Raw genomic sequence first — 15,405 nt, forward strand, 5'->3', positions numbered from 1 at the left:
GTTTAGTCCACAACCAAACATGACCAAAGGCCTTATTCCACTGTTTAGTCCACAACCAAACATGACCATTGGCTACAGCGAGAATTCGCATCCTCTGAGATATCTCATATTTTAAGTGACTTTTTGGAAAATCTAAACCGTTCAAATACGTTCTGCACGAATCTCGAATCTCAAATAATACTGGCCCCCGCGCTACCCCCGAATAGACACCTGACACGTCGGTCACGCAAAAGTTGAGATATCTCAGAGGATACGCACTCCTACCGCGAGGCAGGGACCACTGTTTTCAGTTCTAACTTCTTGAAACAGACTCGTTAGAATGTTCGAATCTGTTCAAATTTGAGGCGTTTCGGCACAGAGACTAAAACCACCACACAAGAACCATTTCTGGAAAATGGGAGCCACTTTCTGTATACCAGTTGATTATTTCTTAGCCATTTCTACACCGAGTGCAGAAAGAGCCTCAGCTCGACCCTACTGTCCAGCTGTAGAATTATCGTTCGTCTTGTGCACCAAAAAGTTATTATCGTTTGTCGGATTATATGACACATTTACGAAAATGACCCTGAAGGATAAGAGAAATGTTTGGTGTCATCCTTATATTCTCCCACAAAATGAAACATTGAAGGTTGGTCCCATTTAGAAGCACAGATGACTCAAGGCTCTTGACGGTATTTATTAACAATTCTATGAGTGAGTCTATGGGTTGGTCTGTAAGATGGATTAATATTTTTGTTTTCAAAATTTTAATGATCAATTCGAACCGTTCAACATGATCTTCATATTCAAATATGAATATGTAATTGGAGACCGAATTTTATATTTTTAGAATTTGTTTACTATGTTGATGAAAATTATGTTGAATAGTTTGAATCGGCCGTTAAAATTTTGAAAACAAAAATATTTTTTTGTATTACGGATCAAATCGTGCTATTAATATCATAGACTTACTCCAATTTTATTGTATTATGATGATATCGTTGCTGACTTTGCTGTTGTATGCAAGTACAATTTTTTTTGTCATTAATTGGTAATACGTAACATGGGAATAAACGATTGACGTAGGAAAAAAGGAAATAAATAAAAGATATATACCATTTTACCTTTAAATTTGTTTCAAAAAATTTATCTTTTTTTTTTTTTTTTGCTAATACAACGAGTACACAATTTAAAATTAACTTTATTTTATTTCAGACAAATAGCATGTTACTATTTGAAAGGACATCATTTACAAAGGATAATCGTTAGATTCATGATTTCTAATAATTGCCAAAAAATTGTGTGGGGAGTTAGAGCTAATCAAACTTTGATATAATGTTATATCATGAATTACTTCAATGCAATACTGGTATAGTTTAATCATAATAATATGTACATAAATATATACATTATATTATGTAGTTCAATTAACTCTGGCTTTATAAAAGATTACATCAATCAAATTAATTCAAACCAAGACAACTTATATATGGCATATGTGAAGTAAATTTTTATCAAAATGGAAATATTTATGCTATCCTAATTTGTACACATCCAACGAGAACTTTGTTCATTACATTTTCCATGACAATTATACCCCTGAAATAATCTTTAATGATGGAAATATACATTATATTGTACTTTTCAACCAATTAAGAAAAAATCTTTTAGATTTAACATCATATAAGCTAATGTTCACCGTATAGAATTAGGGCATTATTAAGCTTGCCAACTCATTTGGTGAGCTTAAATTTTAAAATTTGGATTGATTTCAAGTAACAAATTCAAACAATTGAAATTGATCTAATTCATGAATGATGCATTGACATGCGAATTTTATGAAATTTTCAATTAATGTTATGTAAAGTCAAGCAATCAAATAAAGATAAAAAATAATGCACTAAAGTTAACTTATAAATACTTTTTATTTAAATGCTTGACTTTATCCTAAGTTAATTCCAAAACTTATAAATTTTACATATGACTCATGAATTAATTGATTTTAACTGTTTGAATTTGTTAATTGAAGCCATATAATAATTTTTTTGGAGTTAATCCTATCAATGGTATTGAAGATCTTAAAAACATCACATACTCTGAATCATAATATATTATTAACATCAATTAGAACCTGCAATAAAAAAATTCCTTGTAGTTTACATTTTTGCAATCTTTATGGTTGAAAATTTCCTTGATCAAAAGAGAAAAATAAATTGATACAATATCAACAAATTTAATAAATAAACATGTATCAAACATATCTTTATATTCAACAGAGGCGGAGCCAGATTTTCAGACTATGGAAATCAAACGTGAATAGAGGTCAAGCATAAAAAAAATTTATGTTACAAATAGGAGATCATTTTGACAACTCCATAGCATTTTTTACTAAATTATATAAAATTTTACCAATAAATATTTTTTTTTGAAAATATATGAGTATCAGTTGACCCTATTTATAATAGAATAAGTGCCTCTGCTTCTGATTCAACAAAAGATCTTCCGAACTTCTTTCGTATCTGATACTAAAATTAACATTAACTATATATTAAAAGCGAGCAAATATTTAAACAATACATGACCATCAGAGATGAGGTAAAACCATATCACAACTTCGGTGCACATTAACCGCACATATATATGTGATTATCTCACAAATTGTGTTGATGTATGTGAAAATTTTGAATCACTCAGATTTTTAAAGCACAAATCTTAATGCAATTCATTTCTTATTAATACTGCTCCGTAAAAGAAATTAGTTCGATCTTAAAGATAAACAAGAAATTTAGTTACCATAGGTCATAGGATATACCAGTGTTGTAAATAACGGTATGCGGTCGTCGGACAGATGGGTACTGTCAAGCGAGTAATCGGTATGCGGCCGATTAATCGGAATTATACGGACAATTTAACGTTTTTATTAAATTTATGTATATATATCATAATTTATTAAAAATAATTTATTTAGCTCATTAAACTTATCAAATAAACTTAATTTAACTTAATTTCATTATTATAACACGACACTACACTTATTTTTTTTAACGCATAAGCACTTTACATGTGTCAGTAACACATTTATTTAATAAAAAAAATTCAAGAGTTAAACTTTTTTTCAAATACTAATAATATATTATGTGAAAGAAATGAAACATTCCAATATAAAATCACTAAATTTAGTTTATAATAACAACTTAGTTTTATAAATGAATATGTTGTACTAATTGAACAAATTACATAAGTAATTAGTAAGAAAAATATATGATAAATAAATAGAAGAAGAATTAATCAATTTTAAAGTAAGTAAGAAGAAAAAAACATATATAAAAAATATTGAATGTATGTTCAAACACAAACAAAACTGCAATACATGATTTATAAAACTTATTATCACACATTATCACATAAAAAAAAATCAATGTGAATTTTTTTTTTGAAATAAATGAAAAAAAAATGGTTAATTAAAGTAAAACGGCCGATTAATTAGAAAATTCGCAAAAAGTCCTGTATTTATAATGGTTTGACCGCTGTTTTCGATTAAACAATCATTTAATCGGCGTTAAGACCCTTTTCTTACAATACTGGCATATACACCCATGCGCATTAGGGAGATAAGAGCAACATAAGAAATAAATTGTACAACGGGTAATGCGAATCAAATGAAACAAAGATAAGACAAGACCACCAAACTGGGTGCACATGCGGAGTGGTATAGCAGTTTCTGTAACGGTCCAGGAAGGCAGGAATCACGAAAAACGACCTCCGTAGCGCTGTGGTCACCTGACCTCAGCGCCTATATATATAGGTAGTCTCTCTCAATTCGCAAGGCACTGCCATTTCTGTCGTAAGAACAGAAAAGAAAGGCCTTCTGCTTGTCCATTTTGTCTCTTCGTCTCTCTCACTTCACTTCTTCCTAGTTCCTTCCCAACTCTAATCTGTTCACTTTCTCCTCTTTTTACCCTCGTCTTCTTCTTCTTCTTCTCCATTTCTGTGAAAATGTATCGCGGAGGTCGTCGCGGTGGTGGAAGAGAGGGTGACCGTGGCGGCGGACGTGGCGGTGATTATAGTGGCCGTGGCGGAGGTAGTCGTCGCGGCGGTGGAGAAGGTGGATATGCGCCACGTGGAAGGGGACCCCGCGGTGGCGGTCCTTACTCTGCTGGTACAGGATCCTCCGCGACTTCAGGCTATGCCCCCTCTGACGCGTCCTCTCTGGCTAGAGAGATTCAGAGAGGACTGTTTCTTACTGAACAGCCAGAGATCGAATCTGGATATGGTTCTGACGTAGCGGTCTCTGATCAGTCGCTTGATTCGCTGGCTGAGACTGTGCCTAAAACATCTCTTCCGCCTGCCTCAAGCAAAGCACTAATACATGCACCCCGACCGGGTGCCGGCACCGTTGGAAATAAGTGCCGTATCAGAGCAAACCACTTCCTTGTTCAAGTCGCTGAGAACAATCTCTATCACTATGATGTAAGCTTTGCTTTGTCTACTTTATCTGATTTTGCTCTTTCTGTTTAGATCGTTACGTTTGTTACTTTTTGTTGAAATATATAGCTCTTTTAAACCACTCTGTGTGTGTGTGTGTGAGAGAGAGAGAGATAGAGTGCGTTGTAGTGGTATCTTCTTTATTTAAGCAGAGTCAATTTGCAAACTGGACGATTTTTTGTAGTATTTTGAGTCTTGTTCATGAAGTGAGATCAATCCGACTGATGTGACCTTTCGTTGAGTTCTGTATTTCTCTCGCCTGGCAAGGCTCTTTAATATTGGCTTGTGTTATTAAAGATCTTTTTGTTTCTTGTTGATAAAACAGATCATTTATTGAAAATCTCTCTGATTTGCCATTTTCAGACTATTTCAGGTTTTTGCTGAAAAAAGAGAACTGTTAGTTTGTTTATTCAATAACTTCAGTCAATATTTTTAAATCTTTGTAGAAATCTCTTGTTCTAAACCTTTTTCTGCTTAGACATTTTAACTTTGTTATGTTCATAGCAACTTAACAATACAAGAAGATTCGAGGATTCCTTCTGTTTTATGTATTTTTTATGCTCATCTATTTTTAAGTTTTTATATTATCATCGATCTCTTTAACAACGTTAGCATCTCATCTGATTAATGAATACTGCATTTCAATTTTGTTCTATATGTATCAAAGCTTTTGATAAAGTTAGATCTATTAGAAGTTCTACATGTCTACTGGAGTTTGGATCTTGTCTGAGATTAGGCTCAGGTAATTAGCGCATTGTCATATGTGTAGGACTTGGACTCCGCTGTGCTTTTCAGTATTTGCTTCACTTTCCTAGTCTAGATGGATGTATTTTGAACTTCATGTAGTTTAGTTATCTCATCTCGTTAGATCGGATATGCTTAAACTGTTTTATTGCTTCCTTTGTGAAGAAGGTTAGCGATTAGTGATACATTTTCTGTTTTAATTACTAATTAGTTGAAATCATGAGGTTGATTCAAAAATAAGTAACAAATCTGATCTTGAGGATTCATCTTGTGCACACAATTTTTTCTTATATTCTAACAACTGTAGCTTAATGTTTATCTCTGTTCTTTAAGGTGACTATCTCTCCTGAAGCCAAATCAAGGGGCACAAACAGAGCTGTAATGGCAGAGGTCATTGCAGCTCACAGGGAGTCCTTCTTTGGCGGGAAATTGCCGGCATATGATGGCAGAAAAAGCATATATACTGCCGGATCCCTGCCATTTGAGTCTAAGGAATTTGTTATCAAGCTAAGTGACAAAGATAAAGATAAAGGAAAGGACAAAGAGAAGAAAGGGAAAAAAAGGTATATATTCTTTAAACTAGGTTACTGGCACATATAAATTTACAATTACTGGAATTATTCTCAATCAAGTTTTATGAAAGCGCATACGTCATCTAGCCATGGAAAACTGAAGGATATCAAAGAAACTGTACTTCATCATGTATGGAAACCGAAGGATGTTCAGCTTAATATTCGCTTTAGCTAGTTAGCTGGGATGTGTACGGACTTGTATTGTATGCATGGATCATAATTTAAGTTATCCTGTTGTCTAAACTTTGGTTTATACTTTATTATGAAATATCAAGGGATGACAGGGAATACAAGGTAATCATCAGATATGCCGGTCGTGCTGATCTGGCCCTCCTCCAGAAATTCCTTCTTGGTAAGATGAGGGACTTGCCCCAAGAGGCGATTCAAGCCCTTGATGTAGTTCTTAGAGAGTCTCCTTCCCTCAAGTGAGTACTGTCAGACTTTTTTTTGTTTATGTGAAGGTTTAATTTTATAGGAGAAGTGGTTTATTCTCTTGCTTTTTGAGGCCTGCTGGGATTTGGGATGATGTTGTCTGGTTTATATGGTTTATTTTTTGCCCTTGTGTGATTTTCTTACTGAATCTGGCCTAGAAAATGATCAATTGCATATTTTTTGGGGCTCATTGTTTGACTGATTCATGACATTCTCCATTTTGAAAAGTTTGAAGCTGAGAATCATATAAAGATAATTAAATTATATGAACTTGAAATTGTGGGTTAAATTGGCTTTTGTGCAGCTATACCATTGTATCAAGGTCATTTTTCTCTCCCCTGTTGGGCCCCAGAGGCGAAATTGGTGATGGCTTGGAATGCTGGAAAGGCTATTATCAGAGCCTTCGTCCCACCCAAATGGGGCTCTCACTAAACATTGGTAATTTATTCCTAAGTCAATTCTTTACTGACAACAAGCTAATCCAATGTAATGATCTTTTTTCATGCATTTAGTTTTTCTCTTGCATTATAGATATCTCAGCAACAGCTTTTTATCAGCCAATGCCTGTGATTGAATTTGTCCTGAAATCTCTCAACATCCGTGACGCATCCAGACCTATCAGTGATAAGGACCGAATAAAGGTAAAGCACATTCATTGTCATAGCAAATATGAAACCATATCTATTTGTAGTTCAGTTGTTTAACTGCATAAGGCATACTTAAATTAATTGCCTCAATATCTTGAATCTAATTAGTGCTTTTCTTTGAAATATGTAGTTGAAGAAAGCACTCAGGGGACTTCGTGTGGAGGCTACACACAGGAAAGATATGGTTCAGCGATACAAAATCACTGGAATCACAGCAGTTCCAATGAGCAACCTAATGTATTCTCCATTACTTCCTCCCCAAATATATACATCATTTAATTTTTTTATAAATGTAACTATATTTTATTTCCTTTGTTCAGGTTCCCAGTTGATGACCAGGGCACAAGGATCTCAGTTGTGGATTATTTCATGCAGCGATACAACTGCAACCTGAGGTACACAGCCTTGCCTTGTTTACAGTCTGGCAACGACAACAGGCCCACCTACTTGCCAATGGAGGTTTGTTAGGCACTAACATCAGTTCGTTATTTTTTGTCCTCGTGCATAATAATATCTCATTAATTATCTGATGCTTCTCTACTTTGGTTGAGTTGTGTGTAGGTATGCAATATTGTCGAAGGGCAGAAATTCTCCAAAAAGCTGAATGACAAGCAGGTGACAGGGCTGCTAAGGGCCACATGTCAGAGACCCAGTGATAGGGAGAGCAGCATTGCTAATGTAAGAATTATTGATCATAGATACTTGCTCAAATCCATTACATTCAAGGAAACCAACTGAATCATTTTTTTCTTCTTTTCCTTTGTTAATTCCAGATGGTTCGTCGCAATGACTATAATAATGACCAGTATGCCAATGAGTTCGGAATCAAAGTCACTGACGAGCTTGTCACTGTAGATGCCCGTGTTCTTCCGGCACCTACGGTATCAGTTATCTTTTACATCGCTATTGGTTTCTTTCTCTTCCCAGTAAACTCTGGCTGAGCTAATAAAATATATGATGACTTGATGCTAAATAATTCAGCTGAAGTATGGTGATACTGGCAGAGAGAAAACATGCATTCCAGGTGTTGGGCAGTGGAACATGATAGGAAAGGTAATTCTATACCTAACTTTAATTTTGAAATAAAACAAATATGTACAGTCAAACAAAACAAATTATACAGTCAACAAAGGAAATTACAAAATCTGCACTTACACACCCCATCATCCAAAAAGTAGTTAAATTGATTACTACTCTCAATAACTTGTATTCAGAAAATGTTCAATGGAGGAAAAGTTCCATATTGGACATGTGTGAGCTTCTCCCGCTTGCGTCAGGACGAGGTCAGGAGGTTCTGTGATGACCTTATAATGATGTGCAACAACATTGGCATGGTACTAAAATTTCTTTCACAATATGCACTATCAAGTAAAGTCCATTTCTTTTCTTTTGCTGATTAGCTGAGTTGCATGTCAAATATATATATATATTTTTTTCAAGGCAATCAACCGACAGCCTGCTATTGATATTCGCCTGGAGCGCTCTGATAGAGTTGAATTGGCTCTGAGAAATATTCATAGGGACTGTCAAACTCTTAACATGTTAATTGTGATCTTGCCTGAATTAAGTGGCTCTTATGGTACAATTTTTTATCTCCAAAAGTCTTTTTATTTGCCTCTTTGTCATTTGTACTTGCGCGGTTTGTGTAAATTTTGATTTTCAATGTGTAGGAAAAATTAAGAGGGTTTGTGAGACTGAACTTGGAATTGTGTCTCAATGCTGCTTGCCTAAGAATGTCATGAAAGGAAACAAACAATACCTTGAGAATGTTGCTTTGAAAATCAATGTCAAGGTACTTCTAAAATTACAAAAAAAAAAAATTATTTTTTTCCCTTTATTTATACTGTTAAGTTGATGAGTTACTACTTTCGTATTTTTGTTTTTAAAAAATAAAAACAGGTGGGTGGGACCAACACATTGCTTGAAAGCACACTCATGAGAAATGGCCCCGACAGAAACCCTTTCTTGACTGACAAGCCGACAATCATCTTTGGTGCCGATGTAACACATCCACCACCTGGCGAGGACTCTTCACCTTCAATTGCTGCAGTAAAATATTGATCTCCTTTACTTCAATTGATCTGTATTTATGATTAAACAAGTGTATTTTACTACAGTGTATAAATGTGAGGAATTCTGTTTATGGATTTTTTTTTAATAATTATTTGTCAATATTGTTTGCAGGTTGTGGCATCCATGGATTGGCCGCGTGCTACCAAGTACAAGGGCCTAGTTTGTGCACAACAGCACCGGCAAGAGATTATCAGTGATCTGTTTACTGAGACGAAGGATCCCCAAAAGGGCACCGTGTATGGAGGCATGATTAGGTGAGTAATCAGCTTTTAAATCTTGTATTTTTATTGTCCTGCTTATTTCTTAACTTATCATCTCCCTTTTCTTTTAATTTGTAGGGAATTGCTGATTGCATTTCTTGGAGCCACACGTCTGAAGCCGGCCAGAATTATCTTTTACAGGTCATTCCATGTCTACTAATTAAACTTGAAAGTTCTATGCAAATTTCTTGCTTGTTTTTCAGTTTCTAAAAACTTTTGGCCTCTTTCTTATGTAGAGATGGTGTAAGTGAAGGACAGTTCAACCATGTCTTGCTCTATGAAATGGATGCTATCAGAAAGGTATTAATCCTGAATCCGTTCTTGTTTTGTTTTTTCCCTCTTTCTTAGATCAAGTATTATTCTTTTTCAAATTTTCAGTACATGTCAGCTAATGTTTTGTTCGACCTGATTGTAGGCATGCCAGTCTTTAGAGGAGGGTTATTTGCCGAAGGTGACATTTGTGGTTGTGCAGAAGAGGCATCACACTCGTCTCTTTCCAGAAGTGCATGGAAGGCGGGACATGACAGACAAGAGTGGAAACATCCTTCCAGGTATGTTTTGTAGTGTTTGATATAATGAACTCCTACAACTCTGTTGTCTCGTTTGATAATCAGGTCAATATGCAATTTAATTAATTAAATTTGACAATGAAATGATAGCTTTGGTACTTCTTAAATCTGTGACACCAGTATTGTTTCTCCTAGTAATATCTTCTACCTATAGATCATTTAGATCCACATTTTCCAATTAACATTCAGGATACATGTTCATTTTATTTTTGTAACCATTGTCAGGGACTGTTGTAGATAAAATGATCTGCCACCCCTCAGAATTCGACTTCTATCTCTGCAGCCATGCAGGCATTCAGGTATACCTTCATGCATGATCTTAAAATACTAAAGCCCTAAATGTGCTTTTGTGTGGTGATGGTTTTATTTAAATAATTTGGTCTCTGATTTCAGGGTACCAGTAGACCCACTCATTATCATGTCCTTTTTGATGAAAATGGGTACTCAGCAGATGCAATCCAGGTCATGACCAACAACTTGTGCTACACGTAAGTAAAACCTTTAATGGCACTATTTCCTCCACCCCCCCTCACAATTTTTCCTCCAATAATTATAATTTTCACCTATTTCATGTTTAAAAACAGCTACGCAAGGTGCACCCGCTCTGTCTCAGTTGGTACGTTTCCTTTTAATCTAATCCTTTCACATCTTTCCGTTTACACTCTCTTTAGAAAACATTTGTTTTCATTTGTGTTATGGGATGTATATATGCAATTGAATGCGCTATAGAAAATATTTGTTCTGTGATAAATGTTAGGGTAGGGGGGCTAGCTCTGGTTAACATATGAATTGCTTAGCTAGATGACTTGACTGCTCTTATAATTAGACCATAACTAAAATTTTAAATAATATACCATTATTATATTACTTTAACATGGGTTTTGAATTGTTCCAGTAATTAGTGCTTTATTTATCTTAACCATGGGTTTAAAAAAATCCCAGTAATTGAGTGTCTTATTTATCTTTCCTTTGCAGTACCACCTGCATATTATGCTCACCTTGCGGCATTTCGAGCAAGGTATTATGTGGAAGGTGACCCGTATGAAGGAGAGTCAACTCCAGCATCTGGTGGAAATGGACTGGATGGACCAGGCGGGATTCCAGGAGCAAAGACCCGGGATAGGCCACTGGAGATCAAGCCCCTTCCTAAGGTCAAGGACAATGTGAAGGAGGTCATGTTCTATTGCTAGAGCATAAACCTTGTTAGACTCTTTTATATTAGGTCTTTTATCAAAAAATATATAGCTAGGTTGTTCTTTTCATTACAACACAAACCTTAGTTGTTTAGGTTAGTGAGTCTCTTCAGACTCATCGTCTTTTGTCAAATCTCTAGTTACAAAGGTCTACGTTCTAGGTCAAGTTCCGGGTCTTTCTATCAAAACTCAAAAGAGGTGTTGCTTGGGTTTATATGTCTTTTTGAGTCTCTGTCATTGAACTTCAGTCTTCTACGTTCATTGCCTAACATACAATTTTGGAGATGATTAAAGTTGAATGACAACAGGGCAGGCGTGCTTGGTCTTGTTTGTACTGCTTTCCTATTATCTTTGTCAGAATAAATGTACTGAAACCTTTTGTGTTCAATATAGTTTTGAATATATTCCGACTCAAAAGGTTCTTCTTTGTTTTGGCATTCAAATTGTTTAAATGATGGTTTAAGTTGAATTTTAGATCATAGTTGCCAAGTACAAATTTAGTTGTATCTTTTTCTTGTTCAAATGGCATCATTCTTCGTTTCTGTTTTCTGGCTTGACGCAATTGGTAGATTGGAGATTTCCTCATGCGCCGTTTATCACACCTAATTCTAAATCTAATAACAGTTCGGGTGCTTTCGCTTGCCAATTAACTTGCGCATTAAAAATACTTATCTTTAAGAAACATCAATTAAATTATTTCTATTTGCCATACTTGCACCGGACCTTCAAAAAGCAAATCAAAATTGACTTATGTATACAATTTTTATTAACATTAGTGTCGTTTTAGTCTATATTAACACCAACTCTAAAACTTATCAAATCGACTTCGAACGACTAATTCAAACCGTTCAAACTGATTTACATTATGAGTGATGCGTTTACATACGATTTTTTTTATATTTTCGAGTTATTTTAGTATCGAATCTAGCGGTAAAAATATTGAAAAATTAATGTATGAAAATTAACTTAAAAACACTCACACATTTGACCGCTTGACTTAATACTAAATAAATTCGAAAAGTTATAAATTTTGCATGTAAACGCACAACTAATGAAGTAGATTGGTTTGAACGGTTTGGATTCACCATTTGAAGTCGATTTGATATGTTTTAGAGTTGGTGTTATATAGGTTGAAATGACAGTATGACACTGATGTTATACTAGCCAAACTCTTTATTAATTACACATTACTTATGTATATAAAATTTATTTATTATTTTAAAAAATATTATGGCATCAGAATTCATCTCTATTGCAAATTATATAAGTAACTAAAAAAATTCATTTACTGCTTTAGCTTTGGGCTTTAATACATACAGTATTTTTCTTGAATAAAAGTGGGAATATAAAGCACTTAAATTCGGATGGGCATATATCAAATTTTAGAGTTATGATGGGTACATGTCTAATATTTTGAATTTATGACGGGGATATATATAAGTTTTTCTTTTACTTAGAATTTTCACAAATAAAAAAGAAATAAATAACTCTCCTTAGCTTAAAAATGTGGAGGCAGCTCCTGAGCGTATCAAAATCACCCCTCCTCATTGGCCAATCCATATCCCCTTATCCACTCCTCACCTCTCTCCAAATCCACCCAAATCCATTCACTCTCTTAACGCTCTCTTTGATCTCTTACACCTCACCACATTGCACCATCTCTAACTCTTCCTTAATTTACACCATCATCATACAACCAAAACATGGCATCCATGACCACAACCCAAGCCTCTCTCTTCTCCCGGCCTGCCCCCTCCCGGCCCCATGTCGCATCCAAACAAATCTCCGCTGTCCGTTTCCGCACCCTCCCAATCAGAGCCGCAGCTGCCGAGCCTGCCGCTCCTAAAACTGAGGCTCCAGCCGGCTTCACCCCGCCTCAGCTTGACCCCAACACCCCGTCCCCAATCTTCGCTGGAAGCACTGGAGGCCTCCTGCGCAAGGCTCAGGTCGAAGAATTCTACGTCATAACATGGACTTCTCCAAAGGAGCAGGTCTTTGAAATGCCGACCGGAGGCGCTGCTATCATGAGAGAAGGACCTAACCTCTTGAAGCTTGCGAGGAAGGAACAATGCCTTGCACTCGGAACAAGGCTCCGGTCAAAGTACAAGATCAACTACCAGTTTTACAGGGTTTTCCCAAATGGAGAGGTCCAGTACTTGCACCCGAAGGACGGTGTTTACCCAGAGAAGGTGAACCCGGGCCGTCAGGGAGTGGGCCTGAACTTCAGGAGCATCGGCAAGAATGTCAGCCCGATCGAGGTTAAGTTCACTGGGAAGAATGTGTTTGATGTGTGAGGAATACTGAATTGTTATTTTTGTGGGGGTTATAGTGAAATGTGAAATTAATGGTTGCTTTGTGTGAATTTAATTAGCTATGTAATTTAATTTCACTGGAAAATTAATTTGCATGTATAGATTGGGTTTTTCACTTTCTCCAGTTTGCATTCCCTCGGCTATACATCTCATGTTTAGTTCCAGTTAGGTTCACCAAACTTGAAAAAAAAAAAAGTTTTGTAAAGAGATCTCTGCTTTTACTTCAAATTTATGTTTAATGAAGATCGCAATTAAATCATTCAATTATATTTGATATATTTATAAACGATTTTCATACAAAATCATCATCCGAATCACTATTTAATTTTAAATATTTATAAATAATTGAATTAGACCAACGATTTTCTACAAAAGATATTATCTAAAGTATTAGATGAAAGATTGATTTTCGCTTTTAATCCTATAGTTGATATACAGCATTCAGACATCATATGATATGACTCAAATGAATTGGAATGAAAATTTTCCTTTTTATTTCATTTGCACTAAATTCTTCCAACAAAGGCACATAGATAACACCATTGATAAAAAAAATTGTCCAATATAAGTACATGCCAAATCATACAATAATTTTTTTTAATAAAAAAACCTACCATATAAAAGCCATCAGACTTGCTTGTGTTTTATTTTGTCTTTCTTTCTATGCTTCCCCTCCTTCCTCTTATTCTTAATTCAAGCATCTCATTTCTCGTGTTTAATTATTTAACTAGTATGGAGAAATGGAGATTGATCATTGTCAAGCGAAAACTTTATATAAAAGCTTATTTGAACCTATTCCCCTCAATTACAGTACAAAGAATTCCATAGTTTCAATCAGGACATAAAAATGCCGCCTATGCGACCGCGTACAAAGAATCCATAGTTCCAATCAGTGTATTAAAATGCGGTATACGGTCGCATATACGTATTCGATTGTAATTCGCATATAAATATGTATACGGCCAATATATTCGGTTCCACATATTATTACCGCATACTTATTTGTATGATACAACATACCACATATTACTGCATATTTATTTATATATATATGAATTATTAGTTTAAAATTCACATATATAAATCCGCATGAAAGCCACATTTAAAAATATTGGTTCCAATTACCTTTTTACAGTCACAACTTATTTTGGACCCATTTTTTTCTCTATTTTGCTGATATTTTTTTTCTTTTTAATTATTCATATAGTCAAATCCTAATTAAGGATTGTGAACGACATGTATGATAAATTAAAGGAAAATTTTCAGTGTATCCATTCAAATTTTCAAAATAGCCAATTTTCTCATCAAAACATTGAAATATCTTATTTCTCCATTCTAAGTTGAAATCCTTTCTTATTTACCCATTTGTTGATTAAATCTGAAAATTTAGACTAAATTTATAATTTTATTTTATTTTAAAGTTTAAATGTCTATTTTGCCCCTCTTCTAAAATTGAGGTCTAATTTCTTCTTCATTCCATTTTTTGTCAATGGTATCACCACCAAAGAATCACTTCTAGTCCCAACGGAGCATTTCTCGAAAACACCTTTCCAGTCCCAATAAAATCTTAACTGATCTCAACTAAGAAAAACACCGTCAAGACCAACTTCTTCTTCCATCCTTTGTGAAGCATGCACTTGCCATATGTCATGCTTCATCAGATCTATTCTGAATTAATTTATAGTACAGTCAAAAATTTAAAACATTTAATTTCTTGAAAAATTTCGAGAATAACATTTGAATTCTTCGTACTTTTATTTTCTGAGTAGCACTTGAACTCAGATCTGCTCAATCAAATTAGGCTCCAAAAATAATACGAAATGGGCCATTAAATCTTTTCAGCCCATACTTTGCTTGATATTAAGCAAGATTGCTGGAATTGAAACTTCAGCTTCTAGCGAGCACCAAATTCCTCACATGTGTGGCATTGATTTAACACTATGTAGAAAAGGAGTATTCAAAAAATGCTCCGTTGGGATTAGAAAGAGTTTCTCTAAATACCATTAGTAGCAATGAAATGAAGAAGAATATCTTAGTTTTGAAAGAGGAGTAAAATAGGCATTTAAATTTCAAAATAACATAAAATTATAAATTGAACTTAAATTTTCAGATTTAATCACCACATGGGCAAATAAGAAA

General features: G+C 34.7%; 2 protein-coding genes across 3 annotated transcripts; both read left to right on the forward strand.

Moving 5' to 3' along the window:
• Positions 1–3,811: 3,811 nt before the first annotated feature.
• Positions 3,812–11,384, forward strand: LOC144575124 (protein argonaute MEL1-like). 2 transcript variants are annotated; one of them, XM_078325243.1, is made up of 22 exons: positions 3,812–4,449; positions 5,542–5,771; positions 6,056–6,205; positions 6,517–6,650; positions 6,744–6,853; positions 6,990–7,096; positions 7,180–7,318; positions 7,421–7,537; positions 7,633–7,740; positions 7,841–7,912; positions 8,074–8,193; positions 8,300–8,438; positions 8,530–8,651; positions 8,759–8,908; positions 9,044–9,186; positions 9,271–9,333; positions 9,429–9,492; positions 9,608–9,743; positions 9,987–10,060; positions 10,155–10,249; positions 10,346–10,377; positions 10,737–11,384. In XM_078325243.1, exons 1-22 carry the CDS (start codon positions 3,976–3,978, stop codon positions 10,949–10,951), a joined length of 2,994 nt encoding a protein of 997 aa, XP_078181369.1. In that variant the 5' UTR covers positions 3,812–3,975; the 3' UTR covers positions 10,952–11,384. The 2 variants fall into 2 exon arrangements, with proteins under 2 accessions (XP_078181369.1, XP_078181370.1); XM_078325244.1 differs by lacking the exon at positions 10,346–10,377 and having other exon boundaries at positions 10,737–10,935.
• Positions 11,385–12,508: 1,124 nt separating this feature from the next.
• Positions 12,509–13,390, forward strand: LOC144575227 (photosystem I reaction center subunit II, chloroplastic-like). Its single transcript, XM_078325334.1, has one exon. The coding sequence runs from the start codon at positions 12,658–12,660 to the stop codon at positions 13,246–13,248; it is 591 nt and encodes a 196-aa protein (XP_078181460.1). The 5' UTR covers positions 12,509–12,657; the 3' UTR covers positions 13,249–13,390.
• The last annotated feature ends 2,015 nt before the right edge of the window (positions 13,391–15,405 follow it).

This window comes from Carex rostrata, chromosome 23 (assembly GCF_964058835.1).
Source record: "Carex rostrata chromosome 23, lpCarRost1.2, whole genome shotgun sequence".
Classification (NCBI taxonomy): Eukaryota; Viridiplantae; Streptophyta; class Magnoliopsida; order Poales; family Cyperaceae; genus Carex; species Carex rostrata.